Source organism: Copadichromis virginalis, linkage group LG6, assembly GCF_057382275.1.
Source record: "Copadichromis virginalis isolate Kocher_CV1m ecotype Utaka linkage group LG6, C_Virginalis_male_GT1.1, whole genome shotgun sequence".
Taxonomy (NCBI): Eukaryota; Metazoa; Chordata; class Actinopteri; order Cichliformes; family Cichlidae; genus Copadichromis; species Copadichromis virginalis.
The window spans coordinates 1,574,571-1,600,493 of record NC_140623.1 but is presented as its reverse complement, the minus strand read 5'-3'; the positions used below and the strand labels follow the sequence as shown (position 1 = coordinate 1,600,493).

The following is a 25,923-nucleotide window of genomic DNA, read 5'->3' as shown; positions in this document are numbered from 1 at the left end:
GTAATTGCTGTTATACACTATAAAAACAGGTAGATGATCACTGATGTCATTAATTAGGAGACCACTTATGGTTCTATTTTCTATTTCATTAGTAAATATATTGTCTATTAGGGTTGCCGACTGTGCTGTAATCCTGCTGGGCTTAGTGATCACTGGAAAAAGTCCCAAGCTATACATTGTATTAATAAATTCCTCTGTCGCTCTCTGCTTGTTTGGATTTAGTAGATCTATGTTAAAATCCCCACAAATGAACATGACTTTTTGATTTGTCCTAATGACAGTTTGATTTAATAAACACAGAATTGACTTTTTATTGCTCATTTTCAGCAAAAAAGAATTCTTACAGAATATTGGCTTATAACAATAATAAGCTTTTATCTATTTTCTAAGTCATCTAAGTTCAATGTCTAATCTCACATTCGATGAAATTCAAACGTAAACTACAACAGATACACATCTAAAACTGTGTGAATAAATGAAGGAATCTGGTGGAGTTTAAGGAAATGTACAGCTGAGTTGAGCTTTTTCTCTCAGTCGTGTCCCATCGTCCTGTTGGACACCAGCAGTAAACAGCTCACTTTGGTTTGTCTGCATTTCTAAGCACCAACAGTAACTGGTGTTCCCAAGAATTTAGGATGTTTTATACTTTTTTAAAGAATGTGAAATGTTTTTGTAAATTTAAGTTTTTAAAATATCTTCCAGGCAGCTGTTATACCCCAGAACCCTGAAGTCACTCGTGACGTTCCTCACCATGAGCTGAAGGACCCGACAGTTAAAGAGTTTTTTGGATGCTTCCTTACAATTCTGATCCAACTCCAGCACCTTCTCCAGGGCCTTCTCTGCTTCACTGTACCGCTGTCATTTACACAGACACGCAACAGCAGTTAGTGAAAGAAGGAGTGGAGGAAATAAAATGATAGAGTGTTGTAGCATCTTTTATGCAGAAACATATAAAAATAAAGACACAGTTGCTTGGCATTGAAATGTATTATTTGTTATATAGAACTCACTGACCTTTAACCCCACCAGAGCACAGCCCTTACGAAAGTATCCCTTCGGCCAGTCGGGAGCCAGCTGGATGGACCTTCGAGCATCACTCAGAGCTGAGGAGTACCGCTCCAGAAACCAGTGACAGTACGACCGATTTCCATATAACCTGAGGCACAAGAAGAGACACGAACACACAGGCAGCAGGAGACTTTACTCAACCAAAGTGGATGTGAAAAAGGCTGAAGTCTGAGCTGGAGTCTGGGTTCACAGGTCAGCTCACCTGTGATCTTTGGGGTCGCAGAAGATGGCTTCTGTGAACATGTCCACCGCCTCTGTGTACTGGGCTTGCTCGAACATCTTAATGCCCTGCACTGGAGAAGGTCACACACACTTTTATGCGTAGAGTAGGGGTGACACATTCATTTTTTTGTCTTAATTCTTACTTATTACGCACTATCTGGCCACTTTATTAGGTATGTTTTTGGCTAGGCCAAACCATCCAATGTAGCAATGTCTGTTTTCAGTTCTCTGTGCTGCTGCAACCGTCTGACTTTCATAAACAGCAACTCGCTTTCCTACAGACAAACAATCCAGCAGCAACAATTTATGATTAGCATTTTCCTTTTTGTTTATCATTATTAATATTATTATCATTACAACTGTTGCCATTATTACAGACTCAGTAATAAACAAAGTAGACTGATCACTTTTGTTGACAATATTTTAAAAAACTGAAAACGTAGCTGCTTCCTAAACATAAAATTTACAAGACGTGCATAATTAAAAGGCCAATGAGTATATATAAGCACATATTATTCATGAGTTACATAATCGAATACCGATCAACGCTCCTGAAATAGACACCATCTTTTAGAGAGAAGAAATATTTCTTCCTTTTTTGGGGAATGACTAAATATTTTGCAAATTTGGTCCAAAATTTGGAATTTGACTGGGCTTAAATCTAAAAATGGACCGATGGCATCTTGTGCACTGAAATTATTGCAAGGCTGCAGCAATGTTCCCTCTAAGGGGCGCGCGTGCGCAATTGCGCACTGCTGGCACGGTCTCTGCGCACAAAAAATCTGTTTTGTGCACAAAAAAAATCTAACCTGAATTGAAATTAAAGTAAATACATTAACAATCTGTTTTGCAGTGTTAGTCAGTGACTGGCTGCTCCCGTATGGGATCAGAACGATGCCACCTTATCCCATAGTCCAGCCAATCACGCGATTCACATTCGTATATACGCAGCTAATCAACGTCGTTGACAGGCTATGACAGCGTCCTTATGTGCCGACACCGGTGTTTTAGCGAGCAAAACGGCGTGGCTGATGTGGAGTGAAGCCACGTTAATGACAACGTGTACAACCATTGGAGATGTGAGCAGGACAGATGGAACCCAGCCTTTCCTATTGGTCAAAAAATGTACCATGTGTCGACCAATCAAAAATAATATGGCAACATGGCATTTAGTGGTTTAAGAAGGGGGAAGTTTTAGGAGTGACGGCGGTGAGATGTGAGAGATTTGCGACGTTTAGCCCATATCTTGTGTAGTTAGTGTGTAGTGTAGTCAGTAGTTTTATTGTGTGTGTCAGAACAATGAGGCCACTGCTGAATGTTACAGGTGTTACAGCAGTGATACATCTCCTGCTGTCAGGCCTGCAGGTATCAGGCTGTTGTTCTCCTTCATCTCATAGTGGACAGAAATTACTTTTTGGAGTGGCACAAATAATTTGTGTGGCATCAAATTTGATGCAGAACAGCTGATTGTTCTGTAAATAATTTGAAATGTTTATTTAAAAAAACGCCTTGGCTGCATTTTTAGGTAAACAGCTGCAAAAAACTTTGTTTGCAAAACTCAGTAACTTTTTTGAAGAAGTAACTATATAATTAATTGCCCAACATTGGTCATTATATACTGTATTTTGCAGACAGAGTTACAGGACTCTCTCCCAGACCACAGACTCATAATACAAGTCAGAGCTTTATAAAAAATTAAAAAAAAGAAGAAGAAGAAGAAAAAAAAGAAAAAAGAAAGTTGTGTTTTCAAAATTGGAGTTCAAGTTATTTTTACTTCCAGTTGTGTTAACATGCTACACAGGTCATGAACAAGATTTTTTTTTAATTTTCATTGTAAGTGGGCTAAAGCAGTTAAGTAAAAGTAGTGTAACATAAATGTAAATGCTGTAATGTGATTATTTTAATAAACCATGTAACTTGGATGGATTCGATGCTGGTGTGACCACAGTGCACACGTCTGCTGTGGCTCACAGTGGTCCAAGGGACCGCTCAGGGAGTTTGTGTGTTCGCTCAGACACATGAAAAATTAGAGGGAACATTGGCTGCAGGATAGAGCTGAAGAAGAACACATGAGCAGACTCACATGTCAGGGACTCCCCCATCCTCCTCATTTCTTCTGTGTTCTCCTCCTGAAATCACCACAGAAAGTTCTGTCACTGCAGTCACGTCACTGGTTTCTAACTCAAAATACATTTAGCCAGCCGTACATGAAAGAGGATGGATCATATAAGCTCATCTCTGGGCTAGATCACTGGACCTTGCGTGTGTGTGTGTGTGTGTGTGTGTGTGTGTGTGTGTGTGTGTGTGTGTGTGAGAGAGAGAGAGACAGAGAGAGAGTACCTGGCTGCTCCTGGCCTCATTTTCCTTGTTCTCTCTGGAGATTTGCTTTGCTCTGTTCATCAGGCCTTTCAGTTTAATGTTGTTGGCAGCGTTGGCCACAAATGCACTGCTGATATCCCACTCAGGCTCCTGAACCACAGGAAGTAACACAAAACCTTCAGTATTATAGAGTGACAAAAACTGAAGATGTCAATCTGCTCTGACCTGCTCCGAGCTAAAAATACATAAATCAGACTGGCTGATCTTTATGATCCTTTATGATCCAGAACTGGAGGCGCTGAATCCAAAACACGGCGCAGTAGCTTTAGTATTTTTTAGAGGTTTTACTGTGTTTGTGCACAGATCTCTTAGTTCTCACATCAGTTGCCTAAGTCACAGTTTATCCATAAATCAGAGCTTACCTATTCATAGAAATGCAAATACTTTCTAAGACTCTGAGTCGTGTCTTTGTGTGTGTTCAAATAGTTCTGAAACACATAAAAGTCAGTGCAGGTTTAATTTTATGATAATAGGAATACAGGTGTTGTGTACAAGTGTTTCACAGTCTAAGACCCGTATTGCTTAAAATTATTAAGGGAAAGATTTTTAATCAGAGTACAACATCAAGTCAGCTGCTTTGATGTTCATGAAAATAACAACAGCTGCACTAAAGGGACAACAATGAGACAACCCGTGAAACAGGAATGGTGTGGGACACCATGGACACTGAGGTTTTCTCCCTCCTCATCTTTTCTGACCTTTTTCATTAATTGTGCATTTGGTTAGAGTCAGTGTCATGAGGTGATACTTGGATCCTACAGAGGTTGCACAGATAATGAAGGTCTGCTGTCTCCCAGCACAGTCTCAAGAACACGGAGGAGATTCCAGGAGACAAGCAGTTACTCTAGGAAAGCAGGACAGGACCATAGAAGGTCCTTAACCCATCAGCAGGACCGCTATCTGCTCCTTTGTGCGAGGAGGGACAGAATGATCACTGCCAGAGCTACAAAATGACCTCCAGCAGGTTACTGCGTGAATGTCTCTGACCAAATATTTAGAAACAAACTTCATTTAGCGCCCAACATCCCCCCACCCTGGCCCTGTGCTCAGTGCCCTGCACCATGGGGCCAATTAGCATTTACCATAGAATACCACAATTGACATCTCCACCACTGGCGCCCTGTGCTTTTCACAGATAGGAACAGGTCGCTGCCTGTAGCATTGTTCAGCAGTGGTTGTCTAAAATGGCACATCTATGGACCGACACCCAGACCTCTACAGGCTAGGCAACAGCAACCTGACTTCCATTATGGATTGGGATAAAATTCTTGGATCCAGTGTCAACACCCTACACTGGTGCTGTAGGTCCTGGGTCCTCCTGGTATGGCAAGAGCATGCAGGCAGTTCCTGGAGGATGAAGGAAATGTGATACCACTGACTCACCCTCAAACTCGCCTGACTGAAATCTAATAGAATAGCTCTGAGAGATCATGTTTCGTTCCATCTGACGGCTCCAGGTTGCACCACTTGGAGCATATTGTTAGGCATGCATACAAGCATGCCCAATCAAACTATTAAATGAGTTGCAGCAATGCAATTTCAGCAAAATCTTTGACTTTTGGGTGTCTTTGAATTCAGCCCTCTGTAGGTTGATCATTTTTATTTCCATCAGGTTATGTGGCCTCCTTTGGGTCCTAACACAACACCCAGTCCATGTCAGGATAGATGTTTAAAATGCATTGAGATCTGCCACTGCCACTGCTTTAAGCTTTTTGAACAGTGTATGTGCATGACGGTGCACCGTCATACCAAGTGCAAGTCATACCAAGCATGTTTGGAGCAGGTTATTACAGAGTAGAAATCAGTGTTTTCTATGATAAGCCTCATGTGTTACTCTAGCACAGGTCTGTTAAACCGTTGAGTTTCTCTTTTGCTTCGCTGGATGAAATATGTTCACAGACACTCTGTTTTATTATTTATTTCCCACCAAATGGACGGGATAAAACACTAAGTACGGCTACCTTGCTTCAACCCACCTCATCTGACATCCAGTGGGACAGCTGGCGGTTCGTCTTGCTCTCCGTTGTGACGGCAGCCACTGATTCAGGATTGCATCTGGCTCTGGAATGAACGGCAGTCCATCGCTCTTCTTCTTTCATCTCCTCATCACTGTCAGTATCTGACACTTCTCCAGCTGCTTCCTCTTCCTGTTACAAAATAAAAGCATCACTGTGGAATAACTATAAAATCATTATATAAAGTGACTGGATAAGCTAGGCCTTCTTCAGTGTGGGAGTAGAACAACTCGAAACCTTGAGCTTTTGATGAACTGGATTTGCAAGAAGAATTTGTCTTCACTCAGTATTAGGCAGTCTCTCTCTTTTGTGTTGTATTTCACAGAAAGTGAGCATTTTATGTGTTAGATTAAAGCAGCCAGTAAACCCAATAAAGAAGAAAACAAGTGGTGATGTGATTGTTTTCTCTTATGCATTTTATAAGAGCCTACATTATAACAGAAGAGCAAAATGTTGTTATAATAAAGCCTTTAAAAATAAATGTTGAGCAATTACAATCTAAATCACAGACTGTACATAAAAATACAGACTTATGACTTTTGTACTTATTATAAAAAATAAGTAAGATGCAGATACCTGTGAGAACTGATACCTGTCTTTAAATTTACAATAAAACACAGCCTAGCTGACCTCAGAGCAAAGGACACTGAATGGGGCTGTAGCAGAGTAAATGGTTTTGTGTGCAACCTACAGACAAAGGTAAGAGCTGTGATTTCTACACAACAGATTTCTATTGTCTGTAATTTTGTATATAGTTTAAGAACATATATAATACTGTATAATAGTAAGTGTTGTCATTAAACCACCATTGTAAAAAGATGACAGTTCCACCTGTGGTAACATATATTTGCTGCCTGCAGTAGAACAACACAAAGACACCAAGCAGAAAAAAGACTTATTACATGAATCAGATACTGCATAACGTGGAGTGAAGGTGGACTGCAAAGTGGCTTGCAGAAGCACAGCAAGTGTGGGCAGGATAAGGCAACTCAGATAGTTTCCCAGCTAAGTGTGTGAAAGGGTATGAGGCATCAGGTGATGTGGTCTGATGATTGCAGTGAAAAGAAAGAAAAGAGAAAGAAAGAAAGACAAATGTGAATATTAGCACCGCACCTGCTCTGAAGCATCCTCCATCCTCTCCTTTCGCTCTAGTTTCCTCCGTTCTTTCTGCCTCTGAAATTAAGAGCAAGGACATGATGGCTATTGGATGATAGATGATGACATGAAACATGAGTAAACAGAGGTGGAGAAGCACACGTGTATTAGAATGTATCATAAAATGAGGAAAGAGGTTGGTTAATGCATTTTAACAATGTGTGTGAACAGGTGGAGCAGCAGGGAATGTGAGTAGTGCTAAGCTGTATGATAATGTAGCAGATGCAGTCATTTCAGTTAGAAAACAGCTTTTAACACTGACAACATACTATATATGACATTGGTTTGCACTCAATGTCATTTACCCTTATATTGTATATTGTATAGCTTTCTTGTTATATGTAAAATTGTATTATATTATTTAATTTATTTTTTTTTACTTTAAAATATTTTACTTGCATTTTTAATCACTCTTATATTTAAATGTTCATTTTCTATTTTATCTAGGGATTGAGAGTAACGAAGTTTCTATTCTCTGTATGTCCTGTACATGTGGCAGAATTGACAATAAAGTTGACTTTGACTTTGACTTTGACTATAAGCTGTAGGTATCGTAATAGTACTGTGTAGACCTGAGCCACCACTCTGTTCTTTACACTTCGCTTCCAAGCAGCCAGACACTCGTGTCGTTTTTAAAGTGGGGGTTTTTTGGCACTAGTTCTCCAGGCTTTTTGAAGGTTGGCTGCTTTTCCACTTATCCACTCCTTGAATCTGATCATTTTAACTTAACTTTCACATCATCAATAAGCAGAGGCGGACAGGAAAGAAGTACAACAATGAGTGTCTACAGCCAACTTGTAACACAAAGCAGAGGCTCCGTCCTTGTTTGGAAGTCAAAATTACTGGAATTATGAATACAGAAAAGTACACGAAGATTTTGATCCACCGTGCAGTGCTATCTGGAAGGCATCTGATTACCAACAGCTTCACATTTCAGCATGAAAATTATCCTAAAAACAATCCCATTGCAGTAAAAGCATACACGAACACACAATGAAACACTATCAGCCATGGATTTCCCCAGATCCCAGACCTCAACTTTATTGAAGCAGTGTGGGATAATTTTAATGGAGAATGGCAGCTTTAAATGCCCTTCAAGAAGCCTATGCAGGAAGACTACTTTTACGAGAAAGTGTACAAACTCTGCTTTTGGCTTTGGCTTGTACATTAATACCATTCATGTTTACACGTTTAAATAAATTGCTGTACCTACTTCACATTTTCCTAGTGGTGGTTCAAGACTTTGTACAGTGCTGTTGTGACTTTTTCTTACTTACTTTCCTTTTGGCCCTCCTTCTTTCAGCTCTCCTTCTTGTTCTTTCCTCATCATCCAAATCTTCTTCATTGTGCATCATGGCCTGCTCCACAAACAGGAGCAAACACACACACATTCATTCCATGACTGGCTTTAAACACAAGCTGACCAAATGATGACGCATAGTTTATAATCGCTCAGTGTACCTGTGATGACTTCTGATCCTTCCTCCTGTGTGATGGGTCATGGGGTCCATTCTGAGCCTCCATCTCCTCCTGTCCAGAACCGTCTAGACACAAACAAACAGGAATATTCTCATTGCACTGAGCCGTTTTCCTGCAAAGTGACAGGACACAAAAGGCATGACGCGAAAACACAAACAGCCACTTTGCTATCAGTTTAACTGGGCCTCTAATGACGGGCATTTGACTATATTTTCTGTTTGTCTGTAGAGTACGAGAGCACGTGCTCAATTCAGATCTCTGACTGGCCAATTTCCCTTGCAAAACCATGCAGGTGATCGTGTGGCAGCTTCTTACAGAAGGAAAGGAAAGGAGGAAACACATAAATGTGTCACCTTATCTGATCTCATGTTTCCCCTTCTTTTTCAGCCTTCTGGGCAGCTACAATAAACACAACTGCTATTAACTTATTTAAATACAGGCCACTGTACATCTCTATTCTTAAAGCATGAAAGAAAAAGCACAACACAGGATCACGGAAAGGTCAAAACTAAGATGTCAGTTTGCTGTTTGGGTCAAACAGACGCTATGTAAAACTCAAAGTACAACAAATATATCAGTGCCAAGTTAGATATTTGTTTAAACTGAAAAACATGCAAATAAATCTGCCTGTTTCTCCTGATAACGTCAGTGGGTGCATCTACATCATTCAAGACCACAAGACAATTTTCCTTCATGTAGTGCTTCCAGCTTACGTGCAACTGAAGCTACTTTGTTGTTTGTGTAAAAGGCACAGATGCAGGTGATTCTACACTCTATTTGTGGCATCAGTCTTTTCATTGATTCTTTTCTTTTCCCCCCTCGAGATGTTTGTCTCATGATTAAAGCTAAAATATAATCACAACTAACTCTGCGCTCTACACGATTCAATTGAAATTTTAATATGGTTAAAAAATATTGAAATCAGAAATGCAACTTGTTACAAAATGCAACATGCAAAATGTAAACAAAGCAGTTTTATGTAAGGAGTTGGGGAACTCCAGGCCTCAAGGGTCGGTGTCCTGCATGTTTTAGATATCACCCTGGGTCAACACACCTGAATCAAATGATTAGTTCATTACCAGGTCTTTGGAGAACTTCAAGACATGCCAAAGAGGAAATTTAGCCGTTTACATGAGCTGTGTTGGAACAAGGACACATCTAAAACCTGCAGGACACTGGCCCACCCCTGAGTTAGATGGTAATAAAGCCATCTCCATTGACAGGATCAGATAATTTAACAACTTAGGCTCTGGTTACGCAGGTCTAGAGACTGATTGGTGACCACCTTACAACCAACACTCACTACGGAGAAATGTGTATTTTCCAACCAACCATTGATTTGTTGGCAGTTTAAACCCTTTAGATGGTAAGTGACCACCTGGTGACCACTAGGGAAAACGTGTATTACCAACCACTAGTGAATGGTTGCTGTAAGATGAAGTGGTATACAGATCTGCAACAAAAATCTCCTTCAGATTGCTTTGTGACAGTTTGCCATAGTCTTCTGTAGTTTGCATTGAAGATGCCAACTTGTCAACCAGAAACTATTGCAAAGTACAGTGGAACTCCGACTTACGAATACCCCATTTAAAGAAAAATTCAAGTTACGAAGGCACTGAACGGCAATATTTCTGCCCATGTTACGGCAAAATGCCCGTGTAACGAAATCCGCTGGCTCTGATTGGCTGAGCCTACAATGCCCACAATGCCTTCCGAATCATGTGACAACCCCTTGAACAACGTATTGTTGTTCTAGTTAGCAATTAGCCTATAGCCTATCGTTCAGCATCGCCTCACTCAAAAGGTGCCATGGGTGATTCGACTTACGAGAATTTTTGACTTACGAAAGACACTCGGGAACGAATTAATTTCGTAAGTCGGGATTCCACTGCACTTTACAGCCTTACTTACTTACAATCCAAGTCTCCAAGAATAGAATTACAACTAACAGTGGTAAATAACTAACAGTGGTAAAAACAATGAGAAAACACAGAACACATGGAAAACAGCCACCATGACAAGAATAACGACTAAATTCCAACAATGCTAAAAACAATGGTAAAAAAAAAAAAACAGCCAAACAGCAAGCTTGACCAGAACACGAGGGACCTCAGACTGGACCAGAAGCAGTTAATAATGTCTGATTTAAAACCGTCAGTTGTTGAACAGGTTCTTATGTTGGATGGGAAGATTATTCCAGAGCTTAAGGCCAATAATAGCAGAGGCCTGATGGCTTTGAGTCTTTAGGTGAGAAGAGGGAACTGCGAGAACTTGTTAGGATGATGAGTGCCTCAGTGACCTGGAGGCAAAATAGGGAGTTAAAAGATAATAATAATATTAATAATAATGGATTGGATTTATATAGCGCTTTTCAAGGCACCCAAAGCGCTTTACAATGCCACTATTCATTCACTCTCACATTCACAGATGTGTATTAAGGAGTTAATACAGGGCGGTGTTTAAAAGCACATAACAAAAATGTAAAATCTTTAGAACCCCACAGGTAGCCAGTTCAGCTGAGCTAAAACAGGAGTGAAATTACAACCAAGTAGCTGCAAACAACAGAGATTGGAATTAGTCGAACTAAAATACAAGGAGCTGCAGTAGTCCTGCCAAAAAAGTGTGGATAACTGTTTCAGATCCTTCAGTGCAGCAGCGCTTTATCCCATCATTGTGCTTCTGTTTTTCTTTTTAATGTTATTGTGTTAAAGTGCACAGAACAAAAGAACATTTTGAGTGTGACTACTTCTCTACCTTTCTGTGTTCCTTTTTGTTTTTTCATGACTGTGACAGACCTAGTAGGTCCTAGCATGGTTTTTCCTATGTTGGCATGTATTACTTTCCCTCCCCTGACTAATGTTTATTACATGGCACCACAGTTGTGTCTGTTTGCATAAACATTTGCCTACACAGAGGGGTTTTCAACCAACACACCTTCTCCCATGCAGTCCTCAGCACGTAGCTCAACTTTGTGTATGCTGAAGGCTGACTAGTTGACAATGCTGACAGATGTGAAAGAAACTCAATGATTAAAAATAAAATACACTATGAAAAGCACAGACAGTGGCTGCAGTGGGCATTTTTCACTGTTTTTAACACCTCGTTTCACTTCAACTCTTTATAGGTTACTAACGTTTCCACGCCTGGAAAGGACCAGCAGCTGCACATGTAAGAGTATCCCACAGGCTGGAGGGCTACTGTCTTTATTTGACAACAGCCACTTTTTGTAGGTAGACGGGCTGTCCATAACTCCTTATGGATTACCAATGGAGGAGCACATAGAGTCCATTGGGTATTGCCAGCTGCAGCTGACTCTACTTAGCAATTATACCAGGAGCACTTAAGTCCAGGAAGAGAGCTCCAATACCAGAGAGCTTTTCTCCAGTGTGTCCTGTGCATTTGTAGACTCTTAGTTTCTTAGAGCGTCCCTCCTTTTTTAACTTTCAACAGGTGAGTGGAGGCTGTGGTGAGGGAAACGCTTGTGGGCCACACGAGGAGATCATCATGCCTGAAAAATGCCTGACACATCTGAGACCCTCTGGACAGAAATAGTGCTCAAACAGCTAGAAGCATTCTAGAAATATTTCACTCTTGCTCTTGTTTAATTTTCAGCTGAACATTACCCAGTAAGTTAAACTTTTCAAATTCAAACAAGACACATTTACCAATCAATCAATTATTAAAAACTCAGACGGGATGCCAGAACTGGGATGGTCGAAAAAATGTCACACCCAACCGTTTCACAGATCAGTGACCTCGCGCTTAAACTAGAAGCAGGGAGGGCCAGAGCAGCCTGTGCATTTCAAGTGACTATATTTACTTTTTATAGAATATTTGACATGCCACTGAGATTTAAAGGTTTCAAGGGTTACAAGGGAACCTCCACCTTTATCACACTTGTTAATGACTATATTTGCAAGACAGTGAATCATGTAGTAGTTAGAGGTTAATAAAACTGCCTGCAATTTTTTTACTTCCTGAAAAATCAATATGTTGAGTAGTCATAGATAGTTAGTAACTTGTTGAATTTTTTCTCTCTAAAGTATTTCCTTAATAGGTTGCCAGTTTGAATAAACCATGTAATATGCAAACTTTGTCTGGTAAACATATTTAAACATTCATCAGACTTTTCTATTTAGACCAGAAGTTGGGTGAGATGCCAATTAAAGGAGCCACTGGTCATTTTAATTCTTGTGTGAGTTTATTTTTCAGCCATTCAAGATTTGGTCTGCTGTGTTATGAACAATAGAAGAGATCAAATGAAACAGATTTGAAACAGATTCTCCTCCTGCTGGCCACATACAGAATGTAAAAGGGAAATTTTTCCAGTGTGTTTTGTGTTGGTCATCATTTTGTAAGTGCAAACTGATAGACTTGCAGAGAAAGAGCAGGCATAAAATCATTAAAATGTTTAAATCACTTTTAAAAACACACTTTTTTTCAAAGGCCTTCTAGGAGTGTTATCAGAGCCAGTTTGTAGTCAGTTTTTGGTCATTCTTAATCTTTTTACTTTGTTAATCTTATTCATTGTATATCTTATTGTTTATTCTACTCATGTTGATTTATTTTTATCTTCTTTTTCAATTATATATTTGTTTTGTTTATTGATTTCATTGTATGCTTAAAGTATGGTTTTAACTGCTATCTCTGTTTTATTATTGGAAAGCACTTTGGTCAACTTTGTTGTTTTTAAAAGTGCTATATAAATAAAGTTGGATTGGATTGGATTAAGAATCATTTTGTGAGTCAGTAATGAGAGCAGTTTTCTGTTGCTGAGCTTCCATGCAAGCTGCGCTCTGAACAATTTGTTCTGCTGCCCTCGGAGCAAAAAGAAGTCAGAAGTTCAGTCGGAGAGCACCCTGGAGAATAAGTCCATTTCATAAAATGTCTTGTGTTATCAGCCTGCTGCGCAAAAACAACATCAAGCTATCTGAGCTCTCAAGGTGGTAAATTTTTAAGTCTTGAGGCTAAGGCTGATGATACATTTGCACACTCCTGGCATGTAGCCACATCTTTACCTCAGCTATGTCTTCCTGATGTGAAGCAAACCTTTTCAGTTATCGTTGTGAAAAACCAAGACCACGTAGCAGAAGGAAACCAGAATTATCTCATACTACCTGTCCATTTGCATTGCTTGATAAGAAATTGAGTCGGAAATGTGGGAATGAGTGGGAAATCTCTGGCGCTAAACGTACATTGGTACAGATTGCCACACACACACAACAAAGTCTCCTATACTCCCAAATATGAAGGCAAAGAGGGGGAAGGAAAGAATATACTTTATGGTGTCATGCGAACATTTTTACCCCTCAAAAACAACATTGCTGCAACTGGTGCTAAGCAGAGCAGACTTTTTCATCAGAAACCGTAAGACACTGAATCGTTTTACCTTTCCGAAATGGCACCACCTGACTCAGTGGCACCAAAGACATGCAAAGGTATGAAAAGAACAGGAAAGAGGGAAGATGTTTACACGGGTGCAACAGGCTTGTTTTGAATTATCATCCACATTTAGCCAATGTCAAATTACAGTTTGAAACAACATCACCACAACATAAATACCACTTACATGAAGACAGCCTATAGAGAGCTATTTTACAGTATGCATTGTGGGGTTTTTTGGGTAGGGCTGCCCTCCATGCTTTAAATTCATGTGTTAGTAGTGGAAGATCAGCTGGCATGAACAGATTTCAATACATATGCAAGGTTGCATTTTATATGTCATCAAATCAGGTGATATCTGTGGTGTTTCATTTCATACTGTCTTTATCAGATTTACTAAGAATACAGTAATCCAAAGATATGCGGACAACAACTGATTAATATGATCATGTTTCAGGGGAGCTTATTGTCTGATGATTTTAGTGTCAGAACCGTCTTTTTCTTTGATGACACACAGCCTTCTAATGCCACCGGTTTAATGTAGCCAGCATAGTTTCCATTTATATTCATTCTTAAAATATTTGACTACACAAATGAAATGTGAATGACCATTTTATGATGAAACTGAATGAAGCTGGATGTTTTGATGAGGCATTTATACGCAGTTGTCTGAAGTGCTTAAACTGTGTACATGCAAAAGCACTTTTTTCAGATTCTTGCTTTGATTTTGCTCATGTATTCGATTCTTCTTCTAGAGAGTTGTACTCAAAGTAAATAACTTGCATGTAAAGCACAATTAATGCAAAACAGTGGCGTCTTCATCCCTTTTTTTGTGCTGAACTTGAGTTAAAAATCACATGCAGACACTAGCATACTGCTCTGATAGAGATTCTCGTCTTGCAAGTGAATGAAATGCCCCAGTAATAAGACGTAATATGAATAATGCCGAGTGCTGCAGAACAAAGCGCAATATGCAAGTCCCGATTTTTATTTCTGTCAATATGATGAGAAAACAAGTTCTCCTGGAGGATTTGCTAGTTACGCTACTAAGTAAGCTAGATAGTTACATGTTACAACATGTGCATCCTAATCATTTACTAGCTTCTTTTTGCACTGACTGTGATTAAGAGGCTTCATGAAGTCATTCATTTAACTGGCACATTTAACTCCATCCAACTTCATGACAAAAGAAACATGGGATTGAAATACAGCCAGGGCTATGACAATGTGGACTATTAGACTTTTTTTGTATGCATAATCAACATAGACTCAAAGGTTCAAAAGTAAAAGGACAATTCAATAAGAGGAGGTTTCGTGGCTAGGTGAGGTCTATTCTTTTATCATTTTATATCAAACTAAATTGACTTACTAAAAGATTTAGATTTTCTTTTCAAGGGTTCCAGAGATATAAAAAAAATTTTTTTTTGAAATGGCCAAAGCACTGTGGATATATGGATGATGGCAGAATTATTTCCTTGGTTTAAAAAAGGTCCTTCAAAATATCTAGTCAAGTCAACACTCTCACACTCTTGATGAAGGAGGCATATTGTTGTCAGGGTCTACAATCAATAGATTCCTTTATGAATCCAAACAGAGTGGGTTACACTCAAAACCATAAAGACCAGATTAGACTGGAAGAGCCTGCAGAGTTCTGGAAGAAAAACTTCTTTGGACAGATGAAACAAACATGAACTTGAACCAGAATGATGAGAAGAGAAAAGTATGGCAAGAAACAGAATCACGATCACAATCGCATTACATTATCTGTCAAACATGGGCAAAATATTCATGAAATGGCTGCCAGTGGAACGACGCTAGTGTTTATTGATGATGTGGCTGCCAGCAGAAGTGGCAGTGCCTTTATTTTCATACGCACATGGCGGAAAACAAATGCTGCAACTTCAGTGGTGTGGAACTGGTTTAGCTTTTGTCCGTCAGATACACAACTAAGCACTATTTTTGGTAGAGCGTGCTAGCGGGCCGTCGTTATTACAGTTTTTTTGGAAAATACGGCACACTTAAAATCAATCCTTTGATTTTTCTGAAAGTCGACAGAGCCCCTTATCATCCCGTGTGCCTTATGTTTGAATTCTGGTTGTGTTTACTGACCTCAAATCGATTTTATGTACACGGTGACAGCACTCGAAAATCTGTCAAATGTTTTAGTACGACTGCTAAGCTATGAAGCCGCACCGCTTGATGGATTGTCGGAGCATTACTGCTATTGTAGGCAGGAGCCTTGCAAAGTGATACGTACTGCGCTTCAACATAGTATTACCGTATTGTGTGTATAACCTCTTTTTACGTTTTGTGGATATTATACATGCTTATGCTGAGGATATGTCGGCCAATTTCCACTGGAAATGCCTTTTGGTTAAACTGTCAGCAAGGATTTGCACTGTTACATTTTTATATAACTTTAATGCACATAAAATAGCTGCTTATTTAAGTGAAAATACATTGATGACTTTTTTTTTCTTTTTGCACCAATAAAGTTGTGGAGTTGTAAAGTGTCGATTATATTGTCAGTTATATCCTTATTGCAAATGTAATGTGTTTCAAATGTATAAATGTATAATGATAAACATTTTTGGTCATATTGCCCTGCTCTAACTCCAAACCAAATAATAATGACCCAAAGCATGCTCAGAGCAAAGAAATTGAATAGTCCTCAAGGGACAAGTCAATCACCTGATCTCATCCTGAAAGAGCAGGATTTTAAGTTACTGAAGACAAAGGTGAAGCCAAAGAGACTCACAAACTACTGAACGTGGCTGCAGTACCTTGGAGAGAATCTTAATGGATTAAACACCATGATGGTGATTTCTAAGGTTATTTTGCCATGAGTCTTTGTCTCAAGTTTGTTTTTAAATTTGCTCGAGAAAACACGTTCATTTATTGAACGAGATTATACAGGTGTGTGATACATTCGGATTATTTGTCACAATCTGCACCAGATATTTGGAAATGCATCTAGAATTGTCTTTAAATTAATCTGGGAGCATGGGAAAAGACCACTGGAAGCATCAGGTCAGAAGATGCAAATTCAATTAACGCAACAGGAAACGAATATCCTAAAAATCCACCATTTTCTCCTGCTTATCCTTACCAGAGTTGCAAGGGGGCTGGCGCCCATCCCAGCTTACCATCAGGCGAGAGGCAGGGTACCCCTTGGACAGGTCACACATAGAGACAGACAACCATCCGCACTCACATTCCCACCTATGGGCATTTATATTAGTAAACCTAAGCCACCAACATAATTCAGAATACAAATCAGACATGTTAGTTTGCATTTAAATTAAATGTTAATATTACTGCTGCATGTGATGAAATTTCTTAAGGGTGACTACAAGATTCCACTGTGATGAACAAGCATGTCAATCAATCAAGGCTTTATTCCCCACATGCAGATTGCCCTGCAGTGAAATGGGACCCCCCCGACCTTACACACACAACACAGACATCACATGGGGATACAGGTCGGAGATCGGTAGCGTTACGAAAGAAACACTGAAATGTACACTACAATGGGAAAGTCCAAGAGGAAAAAAAGAGACCTCTACTCATGCTGGGCTCCTATGGGAGGTGTCAGGTTTTAGTTAACGGACTCAGGCGCAGACCGGGACTCTTTACAGAGTTTACAAATTTATTTACACAACGACACCAGGTGATGCTATTTACAATGTGCTGGAGGGAGGGGAGGGGGGTCCAGGGTTCCGGGGTATGTGAGGGGAAAGACGGGAATCCGACGCCCTCCAAAGGCTCTCTCTCTTCACTCCCCACACTGGGGAAACACAAATCCACTCACTCGTCCACGGGATGATAGGCAGGCAGGGAAAGGTCCGGGAAAGGTCTGTACACAGAAACTTTAGTTAGAGGCGAACAGACGGAAAGAACTCACAGATTCTGACTACTGAGCGACTGACGCTGATAGCTCAACGATCCAGCGACGAGTGACACAGTGCTGCTGTCTTAAATCGGCCTTGTGATCATCCCGATAGGCAGCAGGTGCGTGGGCCAGGGGCGGGAGCCCATAATGAGCTGGATCAGCTGGTGAGGCACAGGGACCATGACAGGAGGACAGGATATCAGGATGATTCAGCGAGTTATGACTGCTCTCTATTCAGCCTAGGTTTGTAATATTTACTCAGCAGATTAAGCACCATGGGAGCTTTCAGATCAGGTATGAAAGGCAACATTAAGTTATGTGCTACATGCATGAGCTTGTGTGCAATCTCCAAAATGTTAACAAGAGTGTGTACTGCTTTAGTAAGTCCTCCAGAACTGAAACAGGGCAGCAGGTTGAGTCTACACTGCAGTTGTTATTTGCAGTAAAGAACGACAAGAATATGATTGGTGTAAAGATTCTTCTGCAGTTTATTAACAAGTGAAAAACGTAAACTTTTTACTGCAATTCAAAGAAATCTATGTAAATCCACTAATTCCTTCGAGTGATGTCATAAAATAATTGTTTTAATGATGTTTAAATTAGGACGTTGTGTTACATTCACATGAAAACAGAAAAATGTTATCTTTGTTCTTTCAAAGATAAATATATTCTCAAATCGGTTATTATTCAAATGGTGGCCCCAAAGTGACGTTACACAACAACACAGTCATGCACCACTAGCAATCTGAGGTTATCTTTCAAACATACATGCTGTTCTCCCAAACCTATTTACTATTTTATGCTGACTGCAACAGAAACCTCAATATCTTCTCTAACTGTTTCATGGTTAAAAAAAAAGTTTCCAGGAAAGTGAAGCAATTCTATCCCCTGGACTGCTGGAAGAGTTTAAGGGTGATAAATAAACCCTGACCTTGCTCTAAAGACAAGCAGTACAGCAGAACAGAGAGGCTTCTGACTCAGACATACAGATAAACGAAACAGAGAAAGTAGTCTTTGCGCACATTTCACTGAAGTGGTAAGCTACCAAGGTCCTCGCATTTAATCCAATTATATCTTTGTGCGTTTTTTTCCATAAATGACAGTGTTCAAATTCATCTGCAGGTCTTCCAAGGCTGTTTACCAGTAAAGTATGCTAACAAAGCATAAGAACTGAGCTCAATGTTTTTTAATAATCAACTGCAAACTATTTTGGTGAAAAATAAAAAATATTAGACACATTTCAAGAGAGAGAGGCATAACTAACCTAATTGCACCGGTGAAATAAGGTCATTTGCTCGGATTATGTTTTTACTCACAGACACGTGGTATGACATAAATATGATTCCAATGACACTTTAAATCTACGGAGGAACCCCACAATAGCAAAGATGATGGTAAAAGTCTAAAGAGTTGTCCACACAGCGAGTGATTCTCTTCTTGCTTTTTGCTTGGTAGTTACTGGACACTAGTAGACCAATCCCTCCAGTTGCCTAAGCAACCTTATAATGCATTAAACCCAGAGCATTGAATAGGAGAGTCGTGCCATCACCACGTGTGATGCTGAACTATTGCGAGACTCCATCATCCTCGCAATAGTTCAGAATGTTAGTAACATATGCTAGCCGCGCCATAGCATTATACCAGTATAAAGGTTTGAGATGTATTTTAAAAGGCAAGAACTTAAAAAAACAACTAAAAAGCTACTCAAGGGCTCTGGTTTAAACCTATTCCCTCAAATCTCAAACAGTAGCATTCTTTGCTCTCATTGTTAGTTTCAATCACTCACCTCAAAGTTGGGAGAAGTTTAATTCCGGTTAACCCGCCCGCTTCACAATGCCCACAGTTATGTCACTTGCTGTGACTCAAAGTCACTGAATGTCACTGACTTTCTATGGCTTCTGATTGCCAACCTGCTGTGTGGACACTCCCTAGCTTCCAGAGGAATTTTTTTTTTTACTTTATTCTTTTCTTGTTTTAGGAAGAAAATCAGAAATCATCTTATGCAATTTCTAAAAGATAGTGATTTTATATCCCAGCAACCACTAAAATTAAACTTTACTTAGATTATGTTTGTGAATACCTGCCTACCTTCATCAATACATCATCTTGAATTTTGACACAAATTCTTTCATGCTTGGAAGCTCTGATACACATAGGTCCATAACCTTTGGACAATGGCACTTCTTTTTTTTAATTTTATTTTTGCCTCTATAAACTACCAAAGCTAATTTTACAGAAGCAGTAGTAAGACTGTAGACTTCCAGCTTCCAGTTACAGCCACTTTTATGAGCAGTCCTTCAATTTCAGAGGCTCAAAAGAAAGTCAACAATTAACTGATTGTTTCATAACCAAGTGAGGTCTGTGTGATAAAATATGTGGCGCTGATTCCTCACACCATTTACAGAGCAGAGGAACTTGCTTCCATTTTCCAAATTTGAACCGTAATCAACTTAAAAAGAAAATAATTTTACATGTTTACATTTAGGTAACAAGTTTCTTATCCAGCCTCTGTATTATAGCTGTGACATTAAATTCAAAACGGGTAGTTCCCCCTATTTTAGCAGCTAAATCCTTTGGCTAATTAGTGCCGAGGCTAATCACACACAGACGCACCCAGTTTTGTAAACAAATACAAGACTGAAAGACGCATGCAGGACATGCTATCGCTCTGACTCATGTGTGTCTTTATGTGTTGCTTCATTGCAGTAAGTAGATCACTATAATTCCTGATAGGACAAAAAATGAATTCATGGTCTTCTTAATCATATTTGTATTGGGGGGGGGGTATATATTCCTGTCTTATTTCTATGCCATGTTTAGTTTTCACCAAACATGGTGCTGTGCATTATGTCCACAGCCAAGTCTTAGTCTTCTAGAGGTTTTGTGTTTGTTCCCCTCCAAACAAGCCTTTCTTTATCCGTCGTGTTCGAATTGTACTTTCATGCTGACTGAGGTCTGTAGCGTCTGAGATGTAGCGCTAGGATTTCTCTGAGGATTGCATGGTCTGATCTTGGGGTGAATTTGCTGGGACGTCCACTCCAGTCACAACCAGTCACTGTCTGTGACTAGGGTTTTTATGTGTTACTTAATTCCAGTAAGTAGTTCATTATGATTACTGATAGGGCGGTAATCATAATGAAGCCGTCACTGTCTGTGACTGGTTGTTTTTCAATTCCATTCCTGTCCTATTTAAAAATGTGTTTGTAAAATGATTATCATGATTGAAACCACAGGGCCAAATGTGCTTGACAAGGAATAAAGCTGCCCTTTATGATACAAAAGCTGCTGTAACTTTAACTTCTTCTGTTCTCTGTGTATTTTGGAACCGGGGGAGGTTGTGCTTGAAAGCTTTACTCTGATTTAATGCCAAAATCTGTGACTCTTAACTTGAAGTGTAACATCTTTTAGTTCCTGAAAATTTACCAAGCGATTAAAAGAAAACCCATTGGGACCTTTAAGAGATTTAAGAGAATGAGCTGCTCAGTCACCTCAATAACATTTCTTTTTTTTAAATGTTTAAATGCTTGTTTCTTATGCAGCTATTTAGGAAAAGCAGCTCTTTAACTGGAACTAGAAAGTGAAACGCAATTCATACTTGGAACTGTTTTTCGTAAGAGTAGTAAGAAGATGCTGATTTCAAATTGTGTTTAAAGTACCGAGACGTACAATTCTTCTTTAAGATGTGAAATAACATAAGCACTGAAAAGTCAGGGGAATGACGTTCCCAAGCAACACAGTCCAAGGACACGAGGAATGATGAACATGGTAGTACTGATACGAAATACGAAATAAACCTAATTTATGTCTAGAGGTTATAGATGGCAGGAAGAGGACCGTGTTAATGGTGTAGGCATTTGTTTAACCAGAAAATTAAATATCTTCAGCTGCCAAAGTCATGATACAGACAGCAAAGGTCAGAACTTGAAAGAAGACACAGTGTGATGAAGGATGTTGGGTCTAGTAATGCTTCAGATTCCTGTCGACTTTTTATTACTTTGTTGAAGGAACATGATGAATTTAAAGTGTATCATCAGTTTTAAATGTACATGAGCTGAGTGCATATTATCCCATATGGAAAAGATCTAAATCTTATAAAGTTTGTATCTGTCTTGTGTGAAACTTGTATGAAAAGCATACAAGAATTAAAACAGATATAAGATCCCTTGAAAAATTATATAAATGAAACTTGTATGTTTTGGATACTTCCTAAAACAATATATGAAAGTAATGAGAAAGTGGCCACTTTCATGAGTAAATCATGTAAGCCTTATATGATTCACTATATGAAGTAGGCCACATCTTATGCAAAGTTTTTTCTATTTCTTTTCTATATGGGATATTACACACAGATATTTAATCATGGATCTGGCAGGTTACCTGTAGATGATCCCACTCAAACTGATCACCATGACTACTGATGTTCTAAGAAGTGGGTCTCTCAAGTCTTTCTATCATTATCATTCGATACTGGTGTATCCACCATAAAGGGCATCCATGTGGGTGCTCGTCACACGTGGTGTGTCGCTAACATATACGCCACGCCATCGTATATCAACAGGATCCCAGGATACGCTCAGTGAAACTAAAAACAAGCTGAGCTCAATACCTGCCTATTTTTCTTTGCATTTTCATCACTTGAAAGTCATTAATGTTCCACAGGGTGTGGTTTCCACATCACAGCAGTCTGCATCCTATGTGGACAATTAGGAAGGGCTGCACGATTACAGCCAACACAGTTCAACATTGAGATCATAATAATTTGTCACAACTTTTCATTGCAGTGACAACATGTTTTTATTTCAATATAAACACAACAGTGCTTTTACATCTGTACTTTATATAGAAACACTATATTTCCAAAATTATTCACCCACACATTATATTCCAAGTGCAAAACTAACCCGGAGACTATCCACCACATAGTAGCAAGAACTAAGATGGAGGCTGAAGCAGCATACACTCAGAAGCACATCCAAGCGACTGTCAAACTCCTGATTTATGGTAAGGTTGGGGTCATCACTGATGAAGTCGTCTCCTCATGGGATTAAAAGAGAAATTTGTTTTAAAAAAACAAAGGGCATCCATATGGATAGACACTTTCAGCGATTGCCCAACACTGAATAGCACGGAAACTGAGCAAAATTAGAAAACTGTGGCACTAAGTGGGCAGGCTCACAGCTAAATTTAGCAAGTAAACTATGCAAACAGAGCCTGGAATGTCAACTAGCAACCAACTACATTGACATAGTTAAAGGCCATGTCATACATAAGGAATTTCCGTTTGGATTTAGTTTCAGGTTTCATTTTCATTCATAAAATTCTGTCTCAACATGTACCTTTGGTGGTTAGGGAAAAATTTAACTGAAAAAATTGAAAAATAAAAGTACAAAGGAAGGAGGTATTTCTTGTAGTGCTCTTTGGTACATTGCAGTGGAATGAGTGGTTTGCTGAACCTGCTTCTGCGTGAGATGAGGCATGTGTGACGGAGATTCAAGCTCCAAACCAATACATAACCTCACTGACTTATAAATCACTTTCTTTAGTCTTTTAGTATTTGATGCCCCTGTGCACCCCACCATAGAGCACAGCACTGAACCCCAGGCACATAAAAGTCCTGTTTATTGTCATACATCTGTACGTCTGTATTGTATGAGTGATTTTGTTCTCCTGATGTTCACAAACAAGTTTTCCTGTTATTTCTAGAAATTTGATTTTTAAAAATGTATATGGTGCTGAATTAATTGAATCCCTAATTTTAAAAATTGTTTAAAAGTCTTCTCATTAAAAGTCTTTCATGGTGATTTTCCCACTGAGGAAAGGCCAAAACTTCTTTGCGGAGGGCACCAAATTTGTTTGTATGCAAACAAAATTAAAGTACATTTTACTGCTTTCAGTAAAATTCAACTTTTATTTTCTGTCTCCTGCTGCTGGCTTGAATGCCCCATATTTGGAGTGTAGACACTTTTATTAAGTCTTCATTACATGGATGACGTTATTACCGGTCATGGCTGACCATAAACTTAAAGGTTACAGTGGTGGTCAGACCAGTTCCTGTACATTCTTGTGGGGCTGGCGTGCAGCTCATTTGTCAGTCAAATATTTTTGGTTGTGCTTATAATCCTTTTCCAGCTGAGTCTAAACATAGTAAACGCCCAAACAGGGCACCTAAGATCTAATTCATTTGCAAACAGAAATGGAAATCATCATAACAGAAGACCAAAAGTACAATTTTGAAGCCATAAAGGTCTTAAATATGAACTGTGTGGCACTCATCAGTATAAATGCAGACTTTATAAATGACTTTTAAAATAATGTTCAGCTTTAAAAACAGCAAGCTGCTGTAGTGAACTATTTACCTTGTAGTGTTCACTCTTTAACTTTAGTTAAACAGTTGATTAAAAGTGTGAATAGCCTTTGGAACTAAAGGGTCTTCGGTCAATGTCATTTGTATGCTCTGTTTACACACTACATAGCAGATCTATATGAGTGAGACAGACTACAAAAAACTCAGATTATTATTACTCAGTAGTAATAATAACTTGGATGCTCATATATGTGCTTTGTTCACAACAGACACTGTTATAAATTAGTGATGCACCAACCCTGTTAGTCATTTGATACCTCAACTCAGGATATGTGCCAATAAAACCATGTTCCAGAGCAATCTTTCTTTATCCTTTATTTATAGTGTTTTTAAAAAAGGCAAAATGCCACAAAACCAATCTCCAAAACCTCACAGCACTTTAGTAATCTGAATGATTCCTATAAAAGCCATGGATTACTGTTGGCTGCTACTGGCCTATTAGTCACACATAGCTAACAATAATCAACTGGCAATAACAATGATGTGTGTGTGTGTGTGTGTGTGTGTGTGTGTGTGTGTGTGTGTGTGTGTGTGTGTGTGTGTGTGTGTGTGTGAATGTGTAAAAATATTACTAGTATTATAAATCAGTAATGTCATACCTGATACTCAATGGGACATTAATAGGATTGTGTAAATACATATAGTGCATGAAGCTGAACTCGGATTAAAGTAAAGTGAAACAGGTGGCAGCTCTGGCAATAACCTTCTTCAAATACAATAAAGGTATAGATGGCCAGTTACTATTACTGTGGTTGGTTTGTGATTGTCTCCAAGGTATGTGTATTATACATAAACACTGATAACAATTCCAAAGAGCCCTCATTTCTCCCCAGAAATGTTACTTTGGTGAGCTCTGGGCTCTCACTCAAGTCAGAACTCACTGTAAAATCAGGTCACTTACACAAACACGAAGAACAATTAAAATTACAGGCAGGAGTGACTAAAACGCCCACTCTCCACCTGAGTCCAACTTCTATTAACCTAAAAACACAGTTTGGTCTTATAACACTCAAAAAGGCCACACTTCATTCATATGTAAATGTAACAATGTAGCAACTATAGAAACTCGGAAAATGCCACCAACATCATTATATGTTGGCAGGTGACGGATAACAGTACAGCTACTGAATCTCTGAATAGTCTGTTTGACTCTTTATGTTTTATACATCTTTCTGGCATATTTTTCTAACACATATACAGACTATTTCCGAAAGTTATTAATTGTGAGTGCTACTGAAGCCTGGACAATAGGGGCTCTGAGATACAGTATTCAATAAAAACAGAAAGTCCACAGAGCAACCAACCAGTGTCACCACTTTATTTCACCGAAGAGCCGAAAGTTGGTAACGGCTGGCTGGCAGTATTACTCACCGCCTCTTAAGCCTAGCAGCCGGCAGATATCTCTGGTGAACTTCATCAGCTTTTACCGTCCACACATTAGCGGGCCTCACTCGGCATTAAATCCCAGCTGTCCCTCTGTACACAGTCACACACTTCCACCCTTCATTAAGCGCCGACAGCTCGCCGGTGCCAGTACCGGCTCATATGAAACATTCCCCGCTGATCCGCCTCCGATTGTACGGTCATCAAGTTAACTGGATTACAGCAAAACACTTTTCCGGTTATTGCTTTCAACAATAAAATAGGAAAAACGGCTTCCTTTCCACACCCATCAAAATAAAACCGCGGAAGCGTTAACGTCGGTCTTTTCATAAATTTCCTAAAGGCTTGACATCAAACTGCGAGATTTACACGTTGAAAAGAATAGAAAACAATATAATATTTAAAGATCAATAAATTGTACAACTACAATTATTTTTTTGTGGGTTTTATTTAATGTTTTGTCAATAATTTTGTTTTACTTGCATTTTAGATTCATTTATTTCATTCTGTTAACTGTTCCAGCATTTAACTATAATTCCCTATGAGGGTTTAATTCTGAATAAACTATCCTTTTTTTTACATGT

At 39.2% G+C, this 25,923-nt stretch overlaps 1 protein-coding gene across 1 annotated transcript in view; it reads right to left on the bottom strand.

Moving 5' to 3' along the window:
- Window positions 1-25,517, bottom strand: part of LOC146706883 (uncharacterized) — a 30,094-nt gene extending 4,577 nt beyond the window's left edge. The window contains exons 1-10 of the mRNA XM_085458183.1: window positions 25,328-25,517; window positions 8,301-8,383; window positions 8,117-8,197; window positions 6,798-6,857; window positions 5,646-5,816; window positions 3,631-3,759; window positions 3,374-3,419; window positions 1,271-1,361; window positions 1,015-1,156; window positions 751-855 (exon numbers count right to left, since the gene is read on the bottom strand). Of these exons, the coding sequence (XP_085314309.1) occupies window positions 751-855; window positions 1,015-1,156; window positions 1,271-1,361; window positions 3,374-3,419; window positions 3,631-3,759; window positions 5,646-5,816; window positions 6,798-6,857; window positions 8,117-8,197; window positions 8,301-8,383; window positions 25,328-25,373 (954 nt within the window). The 5' untranslated portion in view covers window positions 25,374-25,517. The remainder of the gene's footprint in view (window positions 1-750; window positions 856-1,014; window positions 1,157-1,270; window positions 1,362-3,373; window positions 3,420-3,630; window positions 3,760-5,645; window positions 5,817-6,797; window positions 6,858-8,116; window positions 8,198-8,300; window positions 8,384-25,327) is intronic.
- Window positions 25,518-25,923: the final 406 nt, after the last annotated feature.